Source organism: Mugil cephalus, chromosome 11 (genome assembly GCF_022458985.1).
Source record: "Mugil cephalus isolate CIBA_MC_2020 chromosome 11, CIBA_Mcephalus_1.1, whole genome shotgun sequence".
NCBI lineage: Eukaryota > Metazoa > Chordata > Actinopteri > Mugiliformes > Mugilidae > Mugil > Mugil cephalus.
The window spans coordinates 26,332,626-26,359,272 of NC_061780.1; the positions used below are offsets into that span (position 1 = coordinate 26,332,626).

Sequence of the window (26,647 nt, forward strand, 5' to 3'; positions counted from 1 at the left end):
GCGGTTCCGGGCCGTGTCCGAGCTCCCTCCCTCCCTCCCCAGCCCCACGCCGCTACCGGGCCCAGACAATGACGCCTCGGAAAGCAAAACGGTCCCACTGTAAGCGGAGGGAGGAGGGAGGAGGGAGGGGGGAGGAGGGTGGAGGGGAGGGTGGGGGGGGGGGACATAAAAGCCACTCCCAAAGAAAGGAGAGAAAGAAAAAGGAGGGCTAGGCGAGACCTCCAACCCGGGGTCACAGCCACAGTGAGCCACGAAACACCTGCTCCTGTACAGCCTGGCTAATTACAGGGGGGGCGAGGGGGGGGGCACAGCCGGCCCCCGCACAGCTCACACACATAATGCCGTTAGCAGTGGGGACGGGGACCGAGGAGGATTATTACCAAGATTCTGTATTTTACAGAGTCAACTATTTTAATCTGCTGCTGATTCAGTGAAACAGTTTTTTCTCCTCTCGGCTGCTTCTTATTTACAGCGTAAACGCCGCTTCTCATCCCCACGTCGCTGCGGCCAGATGACCACGCGAAAGACAATATAAAAAGCGCGGTGGAGGTGGCTTTGAGACAAGTCCATCTGGGGGGGGCGAGGGCGAGGGGGGCGAAGGGGAGGGACAGACATGGAGAACTAGCCAACTGGATGAATTCCAAGGCCTCACAAATTAAATCAGTGCTTTAAGCCAACCGAGGAACCACATGCTTTTCAAGTGCCACGAGGAGCGAGCGTTACCGAGTCTTTTCAACAAACTGCAGCGACCAGAGCGTAATCAGTGGCTACTGGAAAAGGGAACTTCTTTACCGACAGTTAGTCTATCTCTGTGAATAATGACACCAATAAAATTTAACCAATTACTGGAGCTAAATGATGTAAAGTCCTGTCCCCTTTTTTTTTTTTTTTTTTTTTTAAAGCAGTATCTGCTTTCTAAGACTCTTTAGCTAAAAGAATGAAATAAAGTTTTCTTTTTTTTTGTTTTTTAGTCTCCTCCTCCTGGAAAGATGCCTCGAACCAATCTATTCACATTTACGTTTTGCCCAAATATTTTGGATGAATTATATCGAACCACAATCACAGTAAAACTTAAAAAAAGAAGAAAAAAAACAACATAACAAATAAAAAAAAAAAAAACAAAGGCTGAATTCACCTTCACATCTGCTCCCGAAATTTCAAGGTATGATTGACAATCCTATTTTAGGCCGAGATGATTGTAAGGTGCAATGAAAAAAATTATTGTCTTTTTCTTTTTTCCTTCTCCTTCCTAATAACAACATTGACTTTCTAGGTCAGTCAGGTGCAGATTGGGTACCTCGACAATCATCTTCCTTCAGTATAAACCCACTTCATGGTAAAATAAAAAATTTGAATAATAAAAATGTTCACATTACTGTTCTACCTCTGCCTACGCTGTGATTCATGAATGAAAAACAGCAGCAGTCAAAAAACTGAAAATGCAAGGTACTATACTTCTCTTATAAACAAAACTTTTATAAAATATATATGCATATATATATATATAAAAGAAAAACTTAAAAATATTTCTTATACTTTTTAGTAAAGCAAGCAGTGCCTTCTAAAATATCTGCTTGATTGTTTTTTAAATTTTCTGAAAAACAAAAATGTGTATTATAATAATAATAATAATCATAATAACAGGGAAATCATCGCTGAACAAACACTTGACAAAACTAATGATTAAAAACGGATGTGGTTCCTTTAGGAGAATATTCGGATGGCCTGCGTGACCTGGGTGTGGCACACGGGGCACTCCGGGTGGTTGAGCTCACAGATTCGGATGGCGCACTCCATGCAGAAGAGGTTATGGCCACAGGGCACCAAGGCAGCCGTCACTTTGCTCTCAAAGCAGGTCATGCAGTCCCGCACGACGGCCGGCGGCGAGTCCGGCACCGGGAGGCGGCCCGGGAAGCCGTCGCCGGCCGAGATGGGCTCGCTGTGGGCGCGGCGGGCCTGGGCGTGGGGCGAGCCGGACACGGGCACGATGCTGGTGACTGAAGAGTTGTTGTTGCCTCCGCCTCCTCCGCAGGGCTCGGGCAAGCCCGGGGAGAGTCTGGTCAGGGGGAGCGGGAGCCCTCCGAAGCTTTTGGAGCGCTGCTGGGCGTAGAAGGCCACCTGTTTGGGGTAGTCGGGGTCGCCCCAGCTCTGGGTGCCCCCCTCCGATCCGAAATAAGAGCACGGCTTCTCTCCGGAGCTGGAGAAGTTGCTCTTGTTGTAGATCCCCCCTCCCTCGTTGTTACCGCCGTTGCCTCCACCGCCGCCTCCTCCTCCTCCGCCTCCTCCTCCCCCTCCTCCGACCATGGCATCTGAGAAGTTCTGGCGGTAGCTGCTGGTGAGAGGCTTGCGCTGGCCCCCCTGCAGCCCCCACACCTGCTGTAGCCGGCTCTCCAAACCGCCGCCGCTGCCCGCCGGGCTGCTCCCGCCGTTGGGCCCCAGGCAGTCGTTCTCGTTGTTGTGGTCGTGCAGGCCTCCTGTCCGGAAGGCGATGTGGGCCTCGATCTCCTCGCGGGCCCGCTCGGCGTTGCTCGGCGACCCCGTGATCTCGAAGACGGGGTCGCGGTCCCGGCTCGGGGTCACGATGTAAGTGCACGTCTGCTGCTGGATGCGTTTTATGGTGGAGCCCTTGGGCCCCACCACCAGCCCCACCACGCGGTATGGCACTCTCACCTGAATGGTGGTCTGGCCCGGCAGAGGGGTGGGCGGGGACCCGCTGAAGGACACCCCCAGCTTGTTGCGGGACGCCCGCAGCATGGAGAAGTGCTCCGCGGCGGAGATGATCTCGCGGCGGGCCAGGGCCACGTCCTCCTTCCGCCCGGTGATCAGGAACACGGGCTCCTCGCCTCGGACCGGGGTCTTGATGTAGGTGTTGGTCTTGGCCCGCAGGGCTTTGATCTTGCAGCCTGCAGAGACACCGGCACATGGTTTAAAATAAGGAAATACGATGTACGGATCAGGTTAAGGGAAGGAACCAGCAGGAAGACACTTTGTTTGGAGGCTGAGCCTTGAATAAATCCTCCACTCCCCCTTTTTTTTTTTTTTTTTTTTTTTTGTTCAGCGTGAACTCGGACGCTTTTGACCAGTTTAACTTAATATGTAGCAGCTTTTTTGCCGGCTACACAGAGTAATTACCATGATTTATGAGCTTTCAAGCACCTAAGCATTAGTGTACTTATTGAGTGCGCTATTTTATTTCCTCTAAATCAACTTAAAGCGATACTGGCCGGCGTGGACGTGCCTCGTTTTTTTTTTTTTTGTTTTGTTTTTTTCTTGCAGGGCTCTGAGAGTGATAGCAGATGCAGAATATTTTCACTGTGCTGTTGAGCAATTACTTTTTGACCTGTCCTTGAACTTGCCAGACAATACAAGCAGCCCACATATGCTTCGTTTTTAGGCCATTTATTGCTCCACATCCGCCTCGTTTTTGATCCGAGCGTAACAGTCGAGTCTATCGAGTGCTTTTAAGGAAGCTGTGACACGAGGGAGCGCAGGTTACAGCTATGTCTTGGCCCTGGAAGGGGACAGAGCCGGGTCTGTAGTGAAGCAGTAATTATTCAGGAGGATATTAGCCAGGTACGTTGGAGGTCAAGAAAAGACAAAGCAGTTGTGTTTATATTCCGCCTCATTAAGCATGCATCAAGCATCACACCAGCCAGTTTCCATTCAGAAATTCGGGCGCTTCCTCATTAAGGTTTCCTCTCTTATCGATGGGTTACATGCGCCTTTCTTGTCTCTTAAAGAGGACGGTGCCGGAGACTCTCTGGACACGGCGTCTGTTCAGAAACACCCGTCTCTGTATTAACTGTCTGAGAGGTTTTAAAAGACACCTTGAGGTGGATCGGAACGAGTCCCTGGTGCTACGGTGCAGCTCCACTTTGTTCAGGAACACTGACTGCCCACAAATCAGAGGTCGTGGCCCTAATCCGCACAAACCCTCTGTGGCCATCGCCTGATATTAAGCTAATAGCTCATGCACCAGGGCCTCGAAGAACCAAAAAAAAAAAAAAATGTAATTGATCCAAATTAATGTCCCAATTAAAGAATTTTATCTGTTAACCAAAATATGCACGCGTTAATTAAGTCCTAGGAGGCAGATTTCATTTTTCGGCTGGTGGACGGGATTCAAAACAACAAAAAAAAAAAGAGCCACCCCCCTCCCTCCACCACACACACCACACCACACTGATGCCTAGAGCTCCAAGAGGAAGGTACGAGAGCATCCTCGGGAATCGATGTCTGCGACTCTGACAGGAAACGATCATACCCAACCCTTTCTTCATGACAGGATGCTCCGTTTGCCAGATTCACCAGACGGGGCTATGATGGTGCAGAGAGCGAAGGGAGGAAGGGGGTGTGTGTGTGTGCGCGTGGTGCCAACTAACCAAGGGCCTGAATCTGAAAAAGGCAGCTCATATCTACCCCCCCCTCATCACCATCACCACCATCACCGCTCCTCATCCTCCTCAAATCAGCACTTCTTCTCCATCGAGGCTGGATCCACCCTTCTACCCGTCTCCAGCCCCCCCCATTAAAATTCAAAACTTCAGAGTACACAACGGGAGCCGCAATGGGAAGGCGTGTGTGTGTGTGTGTGTGTGTGTGTGTGTGTGTGTGTGTGTGGGTGGGGGGTGCTCGGCGGCACCAACTAAAAAACCCACGCTACTACAGCAGCGAAGCCAGAGAAAAAGGGGTGTGTCGGCAGAGAGGAGCCATCTCTACTCCTCCTGGTGACATGATTCCAGAGCGGAGATAAACCTGCAGCTCCCACCCCTCCCTCCCTCCCTCCCTCCCTGCAGCCTCCCCCCCTCGCCCCCCCCCCTGCAGCCTCCTCACAGACAACCATGTGGCACAGAGAGCGTGCACTGAACAGTGAAGTGGGGGCTCATGAGGAAGCCCGCTCCCGCCTCCCCACCACCGCTTCATCCGCCCATGTGCTGAGCTCCAAGGCGTGACTCCCATTCAGCTTTCAGATGCTACTCTGCCCCCCCCCCCTCCCTCTCCCCTTTTCCTCACCCTCAAGGGTTCATCAACAGCAACAACAATTCCCCCCAAAAAAAGGTGCAGCCACAATAAAACACACGAAGAAGAAGAAGAGGAGGAAGGAATCCTCCATATTTAGAAATAAAAAATAAATTCCCACCTCCAACTTCTTCTCGCTGAGTCACCCTTTAAGACCATCCCGTGTGCCAGGCAGCAACACTGTGTTAACGCGCCCCTCCCCTCACCTCACCCCCACCTCGCCCCCCTCTCCGACTCACACCTTTGTTTGACAGCTGCTGTCATTCAACTTCAAGCTCTTTGTTCAATAATAAAAAAAAAATTCAAAAAAAAAGAAGAAGTCGTCAACTGCAAGAATAAGAGGAAGGGAATTAAAAAATATGTAATAATCTGTTTGGAATTAAACTTTCCAACTCCGTCATTTACCAAAAAAAAAAAAAGAAAGAAAAAAAAAACTAAACAACAAGGTGACCACGCTGCTGGCTCCTCTATTGTCCAATTGTGTCAGTGGGCCAGTGCGCAACATAAACAACGAGCTGGATTTGGAAAGAGGAGCAACGTCCTCCGCGGCTGAGCCCAAAATGTCTTGATTTTGCATTTATTTATTTTATTATCATCATTATTTGGGCTGTTTTGTCGGCGATCAGCTCACAAAGACATTCCTCTCCTCTCCAGCTGCACGTTGCCTTTTTTGAACAGTCTGGCGCGTCTCAGACGACAAAGGAAGCAAGTGGAAGCTGCTCCACCGTGCGTGCGTCTGCGCGAGCATGCGTGTGTGTGTGTGTGTGTGTGTGTGTCTGCGCGCTGACATTGATGGCGTGGATGTAGAATAATTCGCCCGGGAGGGAACGGGAGGGGGGGCTCTCCTTCTCTTCTCTGCCCTGTCTCATGCTTCTGTGCGAATTAACTCCACAAAAAAAAAAAAAAAAAAAAAAGGCAAAACGAGCGGCTCCTCGTTTCAGGAGGATCAGTCTAATGATGAGTACACGAGAACTTGCAACGTTGTAGCAGGAAAAAAGTGGGAGGCTGATGTCTCGGGGGAACACACAAAAAAAACACGAGAGCACACACACACACACACAAACACACACACACACACACACACACCACTCCCTTTTCTTTGTCAAATAACACCAGGTAACAGTTAGGGAACAAAAAGCAAGCGCGCAGGAAACCTCGGCGGGATCATGCACCAGTGTTACCGGGATAAAAGCTCAAGTTTGGAGTGGAAAAAAGAATTTGCAAGCCAGCGGTTTTTTTTTTTTTTTTTTTTTTTACCTTGTCTCCCCACTATTTCGGCCACATGTTCAGAGCTGGGCACTGGGACGCATTCTGTTATGTTGCAGCCTCGTCCTTTCGTCTCACTTGAGGAGCTCTCGTACAGGGCGCACAACTTGCTCTTCCCTTGCAGGATCGCCGTGTCCCCCCCGCCGCCGCCGCCGCTGTTGGTGTGGTTGTGGTGGTTGTTGTTGTTGTTACTCCGGTCCTGTACTCCCGTTGTCGGGGCTCCGCCGCCGTCCTCGCCTTCCCCGAGCCCCAGCAGAGACAACTGGCCCAGCGCGACCCTGAGGGCACGGGAGTCGTCTTCCTCCTCGTCGGGCGGCACCAGGAGACCTTCGCTGCCGAAGCCGGAGCCGGCCAGATCCCCGCCGTAGCCCCCATTTTTCTCCATGATCCCTGCTAGAACCAGCAGGCTAGGCATGGCTAACAAAAGAGTGTGTGAGACAAAGACAGGGGAAAGAGACTGGAGAAACAGCACCCGTGCCGCCTCCTCCTCCTCGCCCCCTCCTCCTTCCAATTCCCCCCTTTGCGCTAGTCCCTCCCATAGACCAGCCCCCTCTCTCTCTATCCGCCAGACTCCACAGTACAGTAGTCTCTCTCCGAGCTCCGGGCGAACGGGACACAAGGCCGTCTGCGCGGAGAGATGGGGCTGGGCGACGCGTTGCTCCACCCAGTCTGGTTTACACAGATCCCCTCCTCGCCGAGACAAAACGAGCCGCCCTCCCGTTCCATTCCGTCTCAGGTTCACAAGCATGTGGCACGGAGATCGAGCCGCCTCCGGTCACCTATAGAAAGAAAGGAAGCAAAAAAAAAAAAAAAAAAAAAAAAAAAACACCCAAAATCGCGAAGCTCCCTGCGCCGCAGCCGTGCGAGCGCAGACTCGGCCGCGGTCTCCAGAGCCGCAGTGTGGCTCGAAAGCCGCATTTTTTTTTGTGTGTGTGGAGACTTATGTAAGAATAGCCACCCAGGATGTAAACAGATGCGTATTAAAAGGTGCAGGCACGGTGCGCACATGGTCACCTAGTGGCGCCGCCGAAAGCTGAAAGGATGATGTCAACTTTATCATGAGGGGGGATTCAAATACCAGCAGCTACCTGCTTGTTATGAGGGGCGTCTGCGCCATCTGACGCGAATTACGGGAGTAAAGGAGTTAGTGACATTTTTTATTTTTTGGGGAACGAGAGAGGGGGGGTGGGAGGGGAGCGGAGGGGAGGGGGGGTCCGCCCACCTCCATGTAGCCGTGCTTTGCGGCAGGTCACCGCGCTGTTGTCTCCGGCGCCGTTGCGCATGAGGATGTTATGTATAGGAGGCAAAGAGGGTGTCTAAGAGGGGGGGCGGGAGGGGGAGGGAGGTGGGGTGGCATGTATACGAGGAGGTGAAGAGAAAGGGAGTTGTCAGACAGGCGTTGCAGACCCTATGCAGTGGGGGGAACATCAGAAAAGCCCTCGCACATTTCCCGTTTAAAAAAAAAAAAAAAAAAAAAAAAAGGTTTTGCAGCAGCCCCGGTGAACAAAGAACCGCGCCGCTCGCTCGTTTCCACGCACAGACTCCCCAAGATGTCCTCGACAGAAGCCACGCCGGCAGCGTGGTCGTAGCAGCCCAACACAAAGATCGCAGTGATTTTTAGGAATCAAAATCATTATTATAATATTGATACAGACTTTTTTTTCAGCCCCTTTGTGAGGTTCCTCTATTTCACACACATGCAGCAAAGTACCTGCAACTTCATTTTATCTTTATTTAAACCTGAAAAATGTTAATATTTGACCAATAAATAAATATTTTAAGGTGATTTGTTAATTATTATTAGTAATATGATCATTATTATCATCCTGACTCCAGACCCACCTTATAAATGAAGCTCGGAGGGAAATGCTGGAGCAGGTGTGTGTAAATTTCTATACAGTGCCCGTCCGTGTTTTCCAGCTTCCTCCGAGTGTCGGCCTATCTCGTTACCATCTGTGCATACATGCACGGCGTGGGGTGTACGCTGTGCTATGTGTTGCATGAGGCCACCTGAATGATGAGACAAACTCTGGGGGATGTTTACTCTGAGAAAGAGAAGTAAAAAAAAAGCATCACATCCGCGTCGTTTCGTCCGGATTTATCTGTTAAAAAACAACCGTGAAGTTTAATGGTTCAACACCTGGAAATAAACTAAACTGCTGATGAATGAAGTCTCCCAGTGTGTGTGTGTGTGTGTGTGTGTGTGTGTGTGTGCTTTGTGATCCCGAGGGAGGTGTTAAATTCACCCTGTAGATTATTCGTCTGCGTTCGACCCCGTCCATTAATTCTTTTTCAGTTTGTTATTCTCCATCATGTGTGGTGTTTTCCCACACTGTAAGTGGGTTTCGACTGTAATGACAGAAACAAAAACACACTCGCAGACACACACACAGCCTTATACGACAGACTGAGCAGGGCATGTGACTCCTCGGCATGAATATTTTAGCATTTCTAGTGAGAATGCCTTCTGCCTTTTGATAACATGCAGAACGGAGCAATAATATAATCACAAATTTTCCAAACACCAGGTCCTGGAAATAGAAACAGTATCAATGTTGTGATAAAACGGAGGCAGAAAGTTGCAGCGAGCGTATTTACATGTGTAATCAGAGTCTAGACGCGCTCTCTGGGTGCCAATCAGGACGGGGTCGGTTCCCCGAGGGTGCGCTGCAGATGAGAACTCACAGGGAGACTCCTGGTATGAGGCCGGGATTAAAGCATCCCCCCCACTCCACCCAGCAGCGGGAGGAGGATGGCGTGGTGAGTGAAGGACCAGAGGGGTGGGCCCGGGGGGTCCGCTGCTGCTGCTGCTGCTGCTGCTGCTGCTTGCCCACCCCGCCGCGGTGGAGAGGCCGGAGGACGGGGAGCGGTGGCCGCTCGAGGGCCGGCCTCTGAGTGGTGCACCAAGTGTGCCAGCGTGTCCGAGAGGTCGTCTGGCTCCATTAAAAGGGGTCCACCGGGAGTCCGGAGCTCCAATCAATAAGAAGCATGGATCAGGGATCAGGTTCACCCCCCCACACACTCACCGTTCGGTGTGGGCTGTTGGAGGCCTTGCTGGTGACGCTGTTGTAATCTTTATGACCCTGAACTAAACCTTCTCCGGCTCTGAATGAACCTCAGCGGGCCTGGTTTTCATTCAGACATTCTGCCTGTAGCTCCGGGCTACAATTGTCATTTGTACTCTTTAGTTTATGTGTGCATGCATGTGTGTGTGTGTGTGTGTGTGGTAGCTACAGGATCCTTGTGAAACCCAGAGAGCTGAGGTCATGTTACCCGCACATAAAAAACTCTGTGATCTTGACCATCTGGTCGCCACAGTAGTGCTGTTTCTCCTTTTCTCTCCCCCCTCTAATGAAAGGCTGACTGGCATCTTTGGGGAGATGCTGTGGTTTACTGCGCCGCAGAGACTCACCACACCACCCTCTTTGTCCAGGAGCTCATGCAAATATTGCTTTCACCTATGGACAGTATCTGTCTTTCAAAGAGGACGGGCTTAATAGTGTGTGGAGACATCCCTAAAGGACATCCCTTTGACTTCCACGGCCAGATGTCCCTTTCAAGACTTCCTCTGGTGCCCCGCTGTCACTTGAATGAGGCTCCCGCCAGCACAAAGGGACATGTTGGCTAAGCACCACGTGCTGATGGGCTCTCAGGGATGATGTAAGACTCCATGCAAATGATACCACATCTTGTGCTTGTGAGCCGGCGAGAGTCCTGAAGTCGATCAGCTGAATAAATCCCTCTAAATACAGGGGCTGAACACTGTGAGTGTGTGTGTGGGCGTTCACTCCTGTCGCCTCCTTTCACAGAAAGAATAATAACAGTAATAATTGTCTGGGTTTGTTTTCGTTTGTTGCAAGTTTTTCTACGGTTCAGATTTTTTTTTTTCCAGAGATGGAAATGGGAGCACATGAGGTCAGAGATGATCAGACTGAGGAGCCGGAGAGGACGATTAAAACCCAACAACCTCAGAGTTTGTTTAACGCGACCGCGTGGATTCGTCTGCAGGCGGACGTCGCCCTCCGCAAACTCTGCTCCATCTTTCAGGGTAAGTCAGGAGAAGTGAGCGTCACGCAAAAAAAAAAAAAGATCAGAAACGTCTTTTCACTTTTTATTTCCCGTCGTGTTCGTCACCTTATCGCAGGCTGAGATTAACTGTATCTGAGCTGTTCAGCTGTACACTCGTTTCTCAGGCTGCAGACACACAAAGGAAAACCAGGAAGTGAATTTCCATAGATCTCACTGAACTGCGACTGGACAAAAGATCAAACTAACACTGAGCTTTGGTTTTGGTTTTCCGGCAGTCTGAGGTGTCGCTGATGTTTATTCCAGCAGTTTAACGTCAATAACGAGGTTTTATATTTAGTTTATTATAACTCCCAACAGGATAAAACGTAATTAAACAAACTGAGCACTGAGCTCTGTAAATTAGAAAGATTTGAATATTTCTGTTTATTAGTATCAGTTAGATCAGCTACTTTCCTTCAGCTTTATTTAGCATCATTTCAGAGGCGCGGCTCTAAACCTAAAGCTTAAAATGGGTCACGATATGTCCACAAATATTATATATCAGTCGTATTATTCTCTCAAAATCTATTATTGATTATTTTTGTCATCAGTTTTTCATTTAGCTTAAAAATCATCAATTTTAAACCAATAAAATGAAGCAAATCATCTTTTCTGGATTAAAAAAAACACTTTTTTTTCTGTCTCCACCTGTGAAGATGCTCACATGCATCTGAAACTTTTGACCAACACAACACACCTCCACCTCCTCCTCCTCCTCCTCCTCCTGCTCCTCCTCCACCTCCTCGTCCTCCTCCTCCTCCACCTCCTCCTCTGACAACAAACACACTGGGGATGTTTTGATTGGAGCTGGTGTCAGCTGGGAACATGAGTCAGGTAGAATGACTTCATTGCTTTTTACGGGTATTAGGTCATCTCGCTCTCACTTTCCCTATCCCCCTCCTCACCCCTCCTCACCCCCCACCCCCCCATGTCTGCCTGTCTAATCACATTGTGCTGTATGGGTAGAGACACGCCTAGCGATGAGTAAGGCTCACCTCATTGCTTGCTTCCCGTATGGTGGTGATCTCACAGGCATCATCAGCATGATCATCATCATCATCTCAGAGAGCTTTGACCTCAGGGGTCCGGCCGCTCGGCCCCCGGTGTCCTCGTCCTCATCCTTGTCCTCATCCTCATCCTCGTCCTCATCCCAGGAATGAATGCACTTTATTTATTTTTAAAATAAAACTGCAGCGTTACTGTCATTTTTTATTTTTTTTATCACAGATCTGCTAACGAACCGAGCTCATTTACTCCTCTGCATTTTTAACAGTGTTTACAATTATCGTTCAGCCGTGACATTAAACTGCAAATACGGTAGAAATGCAATAATCTAATCTTCACATGTAATATAATCTTCACAATGAACTAAAACAGCTGCATGTTGACTTTTACTTCGTATAACTTCCTGAGACCCTGTGTCCTCGTATGGGGACGTTGAGTTTCAGGTTTATTCTGCCTGATTTATTCTTTTATTCTTCATAACTAGATACTAGTTGGTGTAAAAACACGATACAGGTTCGTTCTGCAGCCGATCACGGGACAAAAGCGGACGTGGTACAAAACCTCATCAAAGTTTGCAGCTTTAACTTTCATTGCCAATCTTCTCTTTTATTCTTTTTGATTCTATTTTTGCTTTTAAAATTGTGCTCGTATGTTATTCCGCTGCTGTTTTATTTAGTGTATGTATGTACAGCGCTTTGGTTCAACCGAGGCTGTTTTCAAAAGTGATTAAGAAGCTAAACGTCGCTAATTAGCAGCTACTCAGTTGAGGATGTTGCGACTTCATTATTTGCAATTTTGCTTTTGCACAACAATGTTCAGACACGATTAACATTTTTCATATTTCGTTACATTTTTGCGACTTTATTATAATATTGAGTGAAATAATCCCTGTGTCCACACATGAGGACATACATTTCCGGTTCAAAGATGATGCTTAGTTTTTATAGTTCTTAATGAAATGAAGAAATTGAAAATGATACCAAACAAAACTTTAGGTCTCAGGAGGTTAAAATTTAAATTGAGGATTTTTATTATTATCCGTCAAAGCTGCAGCCATTCCACCACAGAAGAAGTCAGCGCTACATGTGAGCGAATGCTTCATGTAAAATGTTTTAATTTTTTAGTTGGAACACTTTTCAAACTCAGGGTTTAAGCTTTTTAATGTAACAGGTTTCACCTTATTTTGCTCTTTGTGTGTTTTATATTTATTTTATTTATTTAGTGCAAAGTAAATCTGTCAGTGTTTGCTCTAAACAGCTTGACTTCTACATAGAATTAAAGATAGAGGCTGGATGAGGCCTGTGTTGTGTTGCTGTTGTTGTTCCACACTGACTAGAGTCAGAAAAGCTAAGAAACTGGCTCAAGCTGTGCTGCGTTCAGGAACACCCCGCGTTAATATGGTGCAACGGTCTGGAATAAGCTGGACAGGTGGAAACTAGTCTGCAGCCTTTCTGAGGGAGCAACGTGTCATTATGAAGCAGCTACAAACATTTAACCTCAACCAACTTTACTAGTCACTGATGCACCACAACTTTTATTTAAGTAAAGGACCATAACACGGGTCATTAAGCTTCATTAATAGTGGATTTGGTAAAGTAAATATGTCCTGTCGTGACACATATTTTATTACAAAAGCATCTGCATGTGTTGATCTTTATTATGTGGATGAGTCAGAGTCACGGATCCCACTGCCCTGCAGGTCCAGTGTTGGTGGCCGACATGGCAGCGAGCGTGGGCACATTCCCACAGACCACGTTATGCCTGCGAGTGTCGCGCCGTCCTGTTCCATCATTTATGAGCACGGCCAATGTAAACAAACGGTTTACAGCTCGCTGACGCGGGGCCATGTAAAATTCATGCTCAGCTGTTACATAACGACGGGCACATCCGACATATCTGCAGCAGCGGCGGCGACGGCAGCAACACCTGACTTGTTTTTTTAATTTGTGCGTTTTGTTTGCGTCTAGATTGAGTTGTGAGTGGAACCACGATGGCCGCCCTGCTGCAGGAGGAGGAGGAGGAGGAGGAGGAGGAGGAGGTGTGTGATGCTCCCCGGCCGCCACCTTAATTCAATTATCAGTGGATGTGGAACTCGGCTCAGGTCAGCGTGTCTATCAATAATAGAAGCAGAATGACCTTTTAAGCTATAGCTGGAAATTAAGTGTGTTGAAAACCAGGAGGTGAATTTACATAAATTGCATTAAACTGCAACTGGACGAAAGATCAAACTAACGTGGAGCTTTGATTTTCCTGCCGTCTGAGGTGTTTGCTGATGTTTAGTTCTCCAGGTTTTATATTTAGCTTATTTTAAACAGGATAACATGTAATTAAACAAACAGACACTTTGAGTTCTCTCTGTGCAGGTTTGGATATTTCTGGGGCGGCACAACAAAACCCAGAACCTTCTGACTGTGAGGAATGATGCCTCACAGTCAGAAGGTTCTGGGTTCTAAACTGGCCGTGTAGTTACGGGAAATAGATGCATACTTGCATTCGCATTTTAGTAGTTTTAGTGGAGAGATCTTCCTTCAGTTTTATGGTCATTTTGGAGTTCATGTCAAACCATGTTGCTCTAAACCGAAGATATTTCATCCAAGTAGCTTCTTCACGTCTGGTTTTATTTTTATCCCGAGATCAATTTAAGAATAGTTTGCTTTTTTAAAAACAATAAAGTAACAATCCTTTTTAAATTTAACTTCAGCCAAACAGAATATTAAGATAATTATTGAGCTTTTCTTTGAAAAAGAAAACAAGTCCAGTTTCTCTTCTTCAGGTCACTTTACGTATTTGTTGCCTTAATCCAACTTTAACTGGACAACTTGAGTGCATGTAAACATGTTAGGAGTAATGTGTTTACTTGCACTCAAGTTGTACAGTGTTCACAAATATGAGCTCTGTGACGTCCCATTGGCCCCCGAGGGCCCTGAACATCCCATCTGTTTCTTTCATTTTAAACTGTAGACGGAGAAGTTTACTGAAGTTTGTATTTTCCAGTGTTTGTAGATTCCTGGTGTCAGAAACAATGCAGCAGTGTTAAAATAGTAAAATCCTGCCTCTGAAGAAATGACTCACTCTGCAGGAACATCACTCCGCTGAATGGTTTTCTGTTGTGATTCATAATTTTGGAGGCTGAAGTGAAGTTTTTTTTAGAGGTTACTTATAAATAAATAAAAATGCCTCATTGTATTTTTTTGTTATTTTTTCTTTTTAATTCCTGTGGATTCACAACCTTCATTTGTGACGTAACTAAAGATATTTTAAAACATGCATCATATCTTAAAAGTCAGCCCCACGACTTCCTCTTACTCTCCAGTCATAGATCCCACAAACACACAAGAGTCCAAACGAAAACAAACTTTTAACCTCCTGAGACCCTGCATCCTCATATGGGGACATTACGTTTTTTCATTCTGCAGCCAGTCACGGGACAAAAGTGGACAATGTGCAAAACCTCATCAAATTCTAAGGTTGAAACTTATTTATATATGCTTTTTAACTTTTTTAGTTTGCACAAAGTCCGTCAATAGCGAGCTACACGTCGCTAATTAGCAAACACTCCTTAGAGGACGTTGGGATGTTGTTTGCAATTCTTTGTTCAAACGTGTTCATGTATTAAAATAAGCAGTTTTATATTTTGTTACACACTAAAATATAAAACTGCATCGCAAATAAAAGCTCAGGCCTCGGGAGGTAAATATATGGCGCATATTTTAAAATAAAACATCTTTAATAATGTCACCGGCTGGACTCGAACCAGCGCCCTGCAGGACTAACAGCAGCTGTTAAATGCACAGTCATAATTTACACGTCTAGTGTAAAGTAACGCACTTACATCGGCTCTGTGCATCCTCGTCTGCTCTCGGAACGAACTGAACGACTCCCAGACGAACCCTCGTCTCTGCGGTGAAGCGTTAACTGTGGTCGCCAGGTGGCGCCTGCACGCTGCTCTGTAATTAGCCCAGATTGGCTGCGGTCTAATCAAGTGTGCTGATCTGCAGGTGGCTGCTGGCTCGGATCGACTCGGATCGACTCCGCGGACCCTTGAAAAGAAGCAACAACAACAAAAAGTCTCAGAGGCTGATATATATGACGGTTAACGGGACCTGGATGTTTTGAAAGTGACCGAGGAGGAGGAGGAGGAGGAGAAGCGTCTGCAGACGGAAGAAGGTGAAGAGCTCGAAGGTAGGACACGCAGCTTTAAGCCGGTAACGCGTCCTCCTCGGGGTGTGTGCGGCTGTTTTCTGTTTGTTTTGTTGTGGAGGCAGAAACACAGACAGACACAGAGACAGACAGAGAGGGAGTTGAAGCAGTTCATGAACTCTGTGACCCGGGGTCTGCTTCCATCCAGCCAGAGGGGGGCGCTTTGTGTCCTCACTGTAGGAGGGAACGAGTGCAGCAGTGGAACCAGGGGGCGACAGAGAAACAGCACGAGCACTTTATTAGGAACAACACGTTTATTCACGCGTTCACTTCAACATAAACCACCTGAAATCAAGACGCAGTTATCAGTTTATTTCTAAAGCACATTTAAAGACACAACAATAAACAGATGTGGTGATGAAAGAGCATACAGCAAGGCATCAGCCACAACATTATGACCAGGAGCACTAAGTGACATTAACCTCCTGAGACCCTGCGGCCTCATATGGGGACATTAGGTTTTTAGGTTTGTTTTCAGCTTCTTATTCTGCTTCATTTAGACACATGTTTTTCTTTTTTTAATATATTTTCATATAATTCTCAATGGAGTGTCCCCAACTCCATTAACTCTCATAAAGAACAACAGCCCTGTTAATATAAATTACTGATGCTAATATTTAAAACATGTACTTTCTGATTCATCACTGTTGATACTGAATCTGAAATTACTAGGCATTTTTTTTTATTCCACACATTACACTAGGAGCACATTTTACATGTATTTCGTGTGTTTTTGTGCAGTGTTTGTAGCGTGGTGTCGTTGGCGTCTCTGTGCGTCCTGTGGGTCCTCGTTAAATGTTGTTTTGTATTTTTATTTTCAGACCACAGATGGAAATGAGCTTTTTGCTGGATCTGATGCACAGATCTATTCATGTCTTTGATACGGTTTAATCATGTAAGTGCATATTGTCCTTGAACCTAAAAAAAAAAGGTGGACGTTTTAGTCTGACATCTAGTGGTAGCAAAGGTTTAATACGCTGGTGGATTCGTTCTGCAGCGGATTATGTGACAAAAGTGTAAAAAAATCTCCTCAGATTTTGTTGCTGTGACTTGTTTATTTCTGCTTCCTAACTACTTTAATTTGACACAAAGATTTATCGAACTCTATCAGCAGTAATGAGCTACGACGTCACTGATTACCAAGTACTCGTTTGAGGACGTTGGGACTTTATTGTTTGCAAACCTGTTTTTGCGCAGCAATGTTCAGGCAGTGACATACATAGTTTTATATTTTGTTACATGTTTCTTTTCTTTCAAAAACTACTTCTTGTTCAAAGATGATGTTTGTTTTTTATGCTTCTTAGATCCAAATAAATAATCCCAAATATCTTAGAGAAATTAAAAATGTACTGAAGACAAAAGCTCAGGTCTCAGGAGGGTAAAACAATCTTGTGACAGTTTAATGTCCTGCAAGGAAACTTTTGACCTGGTATTCATTTATGTGGACGTTAGACATGTAGCACCCACCGAGACCAGACCAGTACCAGACCTGTGGGATGAAGAGGTAAAAAGAAATAAATGTGGTAGATTAAAGCTCTGTCAAAGAGTGAAAGGGATTTCTAAGCAGGCGGTGTCCGGGGCAGCCTCGCGTGCAGAGAGAGGAGGAAAACTGTTCCAGAGTTTGTGGTTTGCAGCTGAGAAAAGCTCCAGCTCCTCCGAGCTTCTCGTGACGTCCAGAACGCAGACGTCTGCAGAAACCGAGTGACCTGGGACGTGTGGTTTTTTAGAGAATCACAGACATTTATAAGAAAACACGAGAATATTAAATATATGAAGAATAAAAAAGTTTTTATTTGCATATTTCCATAATGAGGCTTTATGTTCACTGTAGTTTATAGTTAAATGAATGAAATATTTAGCCTCAAACTTTAGTTTTCTTCTGTCTTATTTGCGTTTCTTAAATCTTTACTCCACACTCATCCAGAGGTGACACTGTTCACGGCAAAAATACCCATGGGACACAAATGAAGGTGTGAAACCATGAGTCTGGACGTGTCCTCCTGGGACCGTCACGTCCTCGTGTCCCTGGTTGAAGCAATAAGACAGTCTTCTGACCCTCGTCGTGGTTCAGTCTGTTGAGTCCAATCAGAGAGAAACTCCTCGTGGTTTTCTGTCTCAGCAAAACGTCTTCACACGTCTGCACACGAAGGGAAATCAGGAAGTGAATGTGGATCATCCCACAGATACTTGATGAGTTTGGGATCTAGTGAATTTGGAGGCCAGGTCAACACCTTGTGCTGCTCTTCATGTTTCTTTGAGTTGTTCATAAAGCACTTTTGTGCATCCTGCTGCCATCATGGAGTGTCATTTCTATGGGGGGGGGCTGGTCTGGTCTAGGTGGGGGCTACATGTCTAACTAAAATCCACACGAATGAATACCAGGTCCAAACGTTTCCCAGTAGAACATTGAATGGTTTAAATGTTATTTGCTCTCCCGTGAGTGGTTATAATGTTGTGGCTGACTGCTGTATCTGAATGAACAAAGCTCATTAACTGAAAGCGTCTGAGATCTAACTCTGGTCTAACTTATCAGCGGCTCAGATATCTCCAGATGTGTGATTGACAGAGTCAGGAAGTGAATTTACGTCAAAGCTCCTGTTGATCAAGATCGGTCCCAGAACTAAGAAAAGTCTAACGAAGCTGTAATTATGTGACGTTAAACTGAGACTCTGTATTTTTTAAAATTAAATTAATAATAATATTTCAAACTGGAGATTTGTTAGAACCTCCCACAGATGTTTAGGAAACCGTCCGGTTGCTCTTGTTTCAGCTAAATTTGCTGTTTTGGAGATATTTAGTCATCTCATCCTGCAGCTTCTGAAATGACCATCACAGCTAAATGTAAACCTCCTCAAGATTTAAGGAAGAAAAACCTCGGTGTGCAGTGGTTTAAGTGAGTCACGTCAAGTCGGTGTTTCCCAGCAGCAAAACAAAAGGAACAGATATTGTCTTTGTTGCTTGTGTCTCTCTGTCGTCTCACAGAGGAAACACTCTGAGAGGAAACTCTGCACTAAAACACCGTTTCCTTTAGATTTGAACACAAACCCTCAGCTCTGAAAAGACAAGAATGTGGCACTAATTTCAAGTTATTGTCCTTTGATTTTATGCTTTTATTTAATAGGAAATGTGAACAAAAGAAGGAAGTAATAGAACGAGACAGAGGACACAGGCTGAAACTGGTTTATTGATGACGATTTCTATTGTAAATTAAATAAAAGCACATTTAAATATTGAAATCTTAGTTTTTATTGATGCTTCAATGCGTGAGACGTGTTTTGATGCTGTAGCCGGCTGTGAAGAAGCTCCAGTGCTTTAATTAACTGTAAATGACTACAGAGCTTAACATGAGAGAGGATCTTTTTCCAGCACCTCAGGAAAACCCGACTGTTTTTCTCTGTGGTTTTAAAGCTGGAGACACATCCATGGGACACAAATGAAGGTCTGAAACCATGAGTCTGGACGTGGCCCTCGTCTTCCTCCGTGTCCTCCTGGGACCGTCACGTCCTCGTGTCCCTGGTTGAAGCAATGAGACAGTCTTCTGACCCTCGTCGTGGTTCAGTCTGTTGAGTCCAATCAGAGAGAAACTCCCGTGGTTTTCTGTCTCAGCAAAACGTCTTCACACGTCTGCACACGAAGGGAAATCAGGAAGTGAGTTTAAAGCAGGTGACAGGTCACGTCATCAATTTATGAATGATTTGCATTTCAAGCAACATTCGGACAAAATATCGAACTAATGTTGAGGTCCACAAGTTTCCCAGTAGAACACTGAATGGTTTAAATGTTATTTTCTCTCCCGTGAGTGGTCATAATGTTGTGGCTGACTGGTGTATCTGAACAAACTAAGCTCATTAACTGAAAGCGTCTGAGATCTAACTCTGGTCTAACTTATGAACGGTTCAGATGTCTCCAGATGTGTGATTGACAGAGTCAGGAAGTGAATTTACGTCAAAGCTCCTGTTGATCAAGATCGATCCCAGAACTAAGAAAAGTCTAACAAAGCTGTAATTATTTGACGTTAAACTGAGACTCTGCTTTTTAAAATTAAATGAAATATACAGCGTTAACTGCAGTTTGTCCACTAGGGGTTGCACCGATCAGTGAGAGTTGCAGACAGAAGAAAACATGCAACTAAACAGCAGGTGGCAGCAATGTGCCAAAATAACAAGTTTGTTCATAAAATGTTTTCTAGAAGTGTAGCTCATTGAAATTAAACATTTTTATAATGTTCTTCTTTGCACTAAAACAAAGCGATTGTGAAAACTGTTGTTATTTATGGGTTAATGTTACTGGACCTGTTGAGATGAATCAGACTGATTCTGGCTCCTGAGCTAAAAATGAGTTTGTAATGAATGAAGTCACTCCCACCTCCTCTCACTTTAACCTGGAATAGTTTTCTGTAAATGTTGAGGCCCTGCTTTTATACAGGGGGCATTTTCATCATTAGTCATCTGTCAGGTCGTGTTCTAAAAACAAAAGTAACCGGACTCGTAGTCGTCATCTAAGTAGCTTCTTCAGCTCTGAATGACTGGTGGGAATTCACCTGTGATCACTTTAACCTCCTGAGGCCTGAGCTTTAGCTTTAGTTAGCTTCAGTTTCTCTTCATTAGGGATCAGCAGGAATGTCTTTGAACAGGAAGTAAAGTTTGGAAAAAATGTCTGTGGATACGAAGATTATATCACTCATTATAATAAAGTCACATGTAACAAAATATGAACCTGTTCATCTTCATGTGTGAACATTCCTGCTCAGATTTACTAGTAATGAAGTCCTTAATTGAGTAGTTAATTAGTGAAGTTGTAGCTCGTTACTATTAATGGAATTTTCACGTTATATTAAACGATGAAAGTTAATAAGCATAAATAAAGAAGATTAAACTGTAAACTTAGATAAGGTTTTATTCCTTAACCGCCATCATGAAGCAGAATAATCTGCCACAAACCTAAAACCGTTTGATATTTAAACCTCATCTGGATGAAATATTAAACTCACGTCGAGGTTCGATTCTGTCAATGATTGAGTCACATGTGTGACTTACGTTGTGCTGTGAGGAGTTTGTTATGTGGGAGGTTCGTCCTCCTCATTTCTTGAGATTCTCCTTTTGTTTTTTGTCCCCCACCACCAGGCTACACAGTCAGGAAGGAGGAATAAAAATGTTGCACAATGGGCACGGCTCGTGTGTTGTCGCTGCCCGTCTGGAATGCAGCGAGGGCAGAAAGAAAATCCTAAACGATGAGTTGCATCAGAGTCGTTCGTGCCTGTTCCTGTCTTTAGACTCGATGAGTGAGTCTGACATTCACACTGAGCCACACACGCCGCCAATAGCAGCTTAAAAGTAATGGTTTTAAACATAATAATAATAATTAATAGTCTTTAAACTGTTTGACTGATAAACTGTTTTACTCATAGTGGAGGACGGTGAAATAGCAAACTAACACACAAGGCTCAGAGTTGTGCTTCTTGCATCATCTTTTATTTTTATTTTTTATTTTTATGTAATGGGGGTTTGTGCACCTCGAAAGCTCGGCTAAAAGGAAAAGAGTTGTGGAGGAGACGTGTTTGGGCAAACGGCCATGCAGGCATTCTTGTCTCGGTGTGACTTCCATGGTAACTGAAGAAAAACTGGAATATGAAGTGATAAGGAAAGAGAAAGAAGCAGGAGGAGGAGGAGGAGGAGGAGGAGGTGCTGATCATGTGACAGTCTGCAGCAGGGACGTGTGACTCAGGGAGGCAGCTTCAGACTCTGACGGCTCCTTTTCCACTGGAAGGATCCACTGGGCCTGCCCCATGCCCAAAAACAGAGCCTTACCCTGGTCTAACCACACGCTCACAGCCACACACACATATAAGTGGACTAACCTCCATCTCCATGGTGTCCACACAGAAAACATCACAACTTGATTGGACCTGTGAGTCCATTAACTCCACCCCGAAGAAATAAATACGAGTCCAGCGTCAGGTTGGTTCGGAGACTTTTAGACCTCCGGGATGACTCCTGCTTCCCATCGGGGACCTAACCCTACAGATTTTGGGGACTTTTTCCTTCTCGGATCGACCGGAGGAGCCCGTAGACGCTTTATTTTTGTGCCATGGACGAATCCGGAGCTGATCCGGGAGGTGGTTCGCGTGCACGTTGGACGTTTAGTTTGATTTTCTGGTGTTTGTGCCAAAGGCCAGATCAGCAGCTCTTCTTATCCTGGACCGGAGGGAAATGTGGGTCTGAGAGGGAATTCTTCTGTGAGCCGGGGAGGTGAAGGAGTGGGGACGTCTGCACATTAACACGGTGCAGGATGATCAGTGTCACTGCGTTTTATTGACAGACCACTTGCACCAGTCGCTGGGGTCAGAGTGTCTGGGAGAGCTCAGGTCTGAGAGCAGCGACAGAGCGAAGGATAGAGCTCAGCTGCTGCTCACACACATTCCCTGCCCCCGGTCTGGTCTGGTCTGGTCTGGACTCCTCCTCCCTCCGCCCCACCCTCCCGTCTCTCTCGCTGCTCCCGCCTCCTCCCTCTCCGGCAGTAGGTACATGTGCAGTGAGCGACAGCCAGGAAAAGCAGTTCAGGGGCGCGAGCCAAAGGCAAACACACACCCACCAGCTCGGATCAGGATCCTTCAGCGGAGCTTGAATTCTTCTCTTCGCTCTCACAGGGTACGACGCTCTCTCTTTTTCCTTCTCTGTCTCTTTAACAGCAGCAGTTTAACTCGTAGAAAGCTGCTCTCAGTCTCGGTCTCAGTGTGTGAGACCGAGCTGCAGACCGGAGCCTCTCTCCCAGAGCTACGGTGAGTTTCCTCCGAGTGTTTGTCGTGTTCACACAGACACTTTTACTGCTGCTGTCTCCTGGAGGAGGAGGTGGAGGAGGAGGTGGAGGAGGAGGAGGCGGCTGGGAGCTGCTTCCATTTTTTTTATGGATGTGGAGCAACTTTTAAAAAGTTCGTTTTGAAAGAGCGCGTGGAAGTCGTGGAAGGCAGCACCTGTCCAGCCCTCCAGAGCGTTTAATGGACTCTTCATTTATTCAGAGGTTTTCCAGAGCGTCCTCTGCTCGTGGGCGTGGGCGCGCTTCCCACCCACAGGGGCGTGCACGTCCTTAAGCGCGCTTTTCGCTAATGGGGGAGACGGATGGTAAAGTTTGGTGTATGATCCACCCACTGCTGAGCCGGAGTGGAGCAGGACTTCCCGCCTCTCAGTGGGAATGGACTTCGAGTGGTTTGAGTGGAAAATAATCACACATGAGTAGCTGCCGCCTTTTTTTTTTTTTTTTTTTTTTTTGTGGAAAGTTCAATTTAGTCTCGTTGCACATAATTTAATGGATTCACAGCTTCTTTTTTCTTTTGAATCCTGAACTTATCTGATGTTTTCTCCTGAACGTGGATTCATGCCCTTATTGGGGCGTCCTGCAGCATTTGTTTATGTAATGAGTCAACACTTTGGTATTATATTCAGAGCAGTCGCTACTGGTTGGTGGAGAAATAATCAGCGCAGAGAGAACACACTGATCTGAAAAGACTTGAGATAATTAGAAGCATCTTTTCTTTTCTTTCTTTTTTTTTTGTACCCAAACCTCAGTGCAGAGCAGAGGAGGAGGGAAAATTCTTTGCTAATTTCTCTGTCATTGGTTGCAGCTGCATATTTTTATTAGATTGCTTATAAAAGTGGCTTGAATCCGCCTCCTACTGTTAAATGAAGCAGAGGGCGGAGCAGTGAGGAGGGGTTTTAGTATCGCTGCTGGCACTGGTGTTTCAAGAAATAATAGTTGTTTTGCATCCAAAAAAAAAGAACTAAATACATGGAAAGAAGTTTTATAACTGTGCTTTTAGTGGTTCTGGAAAATGAAAAGGAATGCGTCCCCGTGCCAACAGACAGTAATGGAGGCTGATGTATTTCAGTTCAGTTTCATTTGGTTTGTAGGGGAGTCACCTCGGATCTTTGATGTCTCATTAACCTTCTCCCCTCCTCCCCCACAGCCAGTGACTCACCCCCGTCTGCATCTCTTCTGAGCCATCATCGCCATGGAAACCCCGACCCAAAAGCGTTCGAGCCGCAGCGCCGTCTCCCCGGCCCGCATCACCCGGCTGCAGGAGAAGGAGGACCTGTGCAACCTCAACGACCGGCTGGCCGTCTACATCGACAAGGTGCGCTCCCTGGAGGCGGAGAACGCCGGGCTGCGGCTGCGCATCACCGAGTCCGAGTCCTCGGTCAGCCGCGACCTCACGGGCATGAAGACCGCCTACGAGACGGAGCTGGCGGACGCCCGCAAGACCCTGGACCAGGTGGCCAAGGAGAGGGCGCGTCTGCAGCTGGAGCTGGGAAAGATCAGGGAGGAGCACAAGGAGCTCAAAGCCAGGTAGGAGCGTATTCACGTCACATGTTTGGTTTATTTACAACCATGGTAACAGTCAGAGCCACATGCAAATACATTCGGCCTGTGAAATAGTCACAGCTGAACTTTTCTGTGTGGAAGCCTTTTGACTCACAAATAGTTTCACTTCCTGCAGCTCTCGTTCATAAATCTTTCAAGTTGTGCTGCAGCATTGATGACACAAGTTTTACTTTCTGTTTTGGGTTGATGTGTGTGTGTGGGGGGATTCCCTGTCTTTATGGCAAATGATCTCAGAAGAGTTTTTTCTGTGATGCTCAGAACAGCGTTTGCCTTGTGCCGTCGGACAAATCTTTGCATAAACATTAGTGTTTGGGGAGAGAGTGAAACTGCGGAGGTGAGATAAGATTTTATGGTGACGCCGTTGTTCCCGCCAGTAGCCTGAGGCTCCGTGTGTTCTGGTTCTTCTGGTTGTTCTGTGGGAGCTGGAGCCACTACTGATTAAAATTTACTGGTCTGAGGCCAAAGGTTAAGCCCCGCCCCCCCCCAGGTAAAGTAATCTGATCGGCAGCAGGCGTCTCAGCCCTCGAGGGTAGAATCGATTTCCAACGAGTCTCCAGGAAGTTGGTTCTGTCTTCCAGGTTAATGCTAATTAGGACGAATGTCACCGTAACGTCGACACATGAGAAAAGAGTTCGTTGGGCGGAGGAACGTAACCGCGAAGCTGTAGCAGGAGGAGCTTTTAAGATTTTAAATTAACAGGCTCCTCCTACACCTTGTTTTTTATTTATTAATTTATGAAGCAAAGTTATACTTTCATGGCATCATATAAACTTCAATCAGTCAGATTTTATTTCTATAGCACGTGTCAAAATAAATGAGTGACAAATATATCTAGAAAAAGTGATATAAAATATATATATAAAAATCAACATAAATAAAAATGATAAAATATAGAAAAATATTACGATACAAGAACATTAGAAATAGAATGTAGTAATATTATGGATAAAATTGTAGAATGAAATATAGAAACACTCAAAATGAAGATAACAATTAAAACATAAAACTATAAAGTAGAATAAAATGATTATATGACTGTGAGATGAAAGGCAGATTGAAGAGATGCCTACGTGTCTGTTTCTGCACCTTGAATCTGTCAATCAGTAGCTCTGTGTTCATGAATTGTGGTTTTCTTTTAAAATAATAAATAATCACAAATGTCTTTGCATGTTTGTTCACATTTATTTAAAGAGAGTTGATCAAAATATAAATGAACCGTTTCAACTGTTTACTTCACATTAGATTTATTACTGTACTCATAAAAAGCCCGTGCTCCTATTTTCTGCTCATTAGCTGGAATAGCATCATGATTAGAAGCTTTAGTTTAGAGGCTGGTCTCATGAAATCTTGTGGGAAACACTGATGTCTGTTCAGTTGTTTTTATATTTTTATATCAGGGGCGTTCAAACCATCCAGTGTTTGTTCAAATAAAATTCAAAATAGGTGTTTTATGAGTTACTCTTCTAATTTAGGATACGCATGTGTAAAAATAAGTATTCTTTAATTATCCATTATAATAATTCTGGTTGTATCTGCAGCAGCTAATAGAGGAGATTTATTCTGACCTGAAGGGACAGAAAACGACTGTGATGATGATTTGGTTTTTGTTGGAGACAATAGGCGCGACTGTGTCTCAGTAGGTGGAGTGGATTTACCAGAATTACCGAGCTAACGAATGCTAACTAAGAGGAATGCTAACATGAGGGAACCTGGCTGCAGACGTCTCAATACTAACGGAACAAAACAGAATAATCTCCAGGGCGAACTCTGCTTCCTGAAAGTTATTTGCTGCGTCTGCTCCCAGTAAAAAGTGCTGCAGTTTAGTGGTGTTTGGTTGGAGCCGGAGCTGGAGCCTCCTCTGCTACCGAGTCCATGCGGTTGTGACACTTATCGTGTAATTATCGTCTTTTGTGTTGCTCTGCGTCAGGTTTCCACCCAGCTGAGGTGGTGCAACTCTTCTAAATATTTTCCTCCTCCTCGTAGGAATGAAGCTACGAGCCAAACGCCGACATTAGCCCAGTACATGACATTCCTGGCGGTTACGTTAGTGTTGGTTGTGTCACTCTGAGTCTGTGGAGGACGACACACCTCCGGACAAACATGCTTCTCCTTTAACACACAAGCCTTTCTCAGAATGAATGAGTGGTGATCAGAGGGTGTGAGACAACTCAGCATTTAAAGTAGAAGAAATAGACGATTTATAGCTTTTTTTTTTGTTGTTTTTTTGCCATAAATTCCTAGTAATTGTTTATTTCAGTAGAAGTTTAAATGTTTAAACTCGAAACCAGAACAAACCTTGAATATAAGGTTAATTCTCTCATCGTTACAAGTTAATATTTAGAGAAAGGTCCCAATAAAAGCCACCTTTGAGCAAAGCTGAAGGTGTGTTAGCGCAGGGCCGGTTTCCTCTGAGCTGTAAACTGTCACGGTTTAATCTCTCAGGTGAAAGAATGTCTTCAGATCACGCCTCAGCCGAGCGTAGCCAGCTCCCAGAAATGTGCACACACGGGTGCATTTCAGGTTAGATTAGAGAAGGGGGGGGGGGGGGGTCAGCGGGGGGAGGCCGGGGGGGTCTGAGAAAGTGAAACTACTAAATATAGACCTGCTGATCTCCTGCAGCTCTGTGAGATCCCTTTATTTTAAGATTCAACCGTTTTTTATTTACCCTTAAACATGAGGCGTGTTTCCAGTGTGCACAGCGGGGGCCTCTCGC

At 45.7% G+C, this 26,647-nt stretch overlaps 2 protein-coding genes across 4 annotated transcripts in view; one reads left to right on the forward strand and one right to left on the reverse strand.

Moving 5' to 3' along the window:
* Positions 1–1,246: 1,246 nt before the first annotated feature.
* On the reverse strand, positions 1,247–7,459 carry mex3a (mex-3 RNA binding family member A). Its single transcript, XM_047598988.1, has 2 exons — positions 6,277–7,459; positions 1,247–2,903 (listed from the first exon to the last, which is right to left on the reverse strand). The coding sequence occupies exons 1-2, from the start codon at positions 7,031–7,033 to the stop codon at positions 1,705–1,707; spliced, it is 1,956 nt and encodes a 651-aa protein (XP_047454944.1). The 5' UTR covers positions 7,034–7,459; the 3' UTR covers positions 1,247–1,704.
* Positions 7,460–15,348: 7,889 nt separating this feature from the next.
* Positions 15,349–26,647, forward strand: part of lmna (lamin A) — a 38,228-nt gene continuing 26,929 nt past the window's right edge. Inside the window, exons 1-2 of one of the 3 annotated variants that reach the window (XM_047598112.1) lie at positions 15,349–15,540; positions 23,519–23,898. In XM_047598112.1, coding sequence (XP_047454068.1) covers positions 23,564–23,898 — 335 coding nt within the window. In that variant the 5' untranslated portion in view covers positions 15,349–15,540; positions 23,519–23,563. Of the gene's footprint in view, positions 15,541–22,072; positions 22,337–23,518; positions 23,899–26,647 lie in introns of those variants that run through there. The other 2 variants (XM_047598111.1, XM_047598113.1) reach the window with 2 other exon arrangements.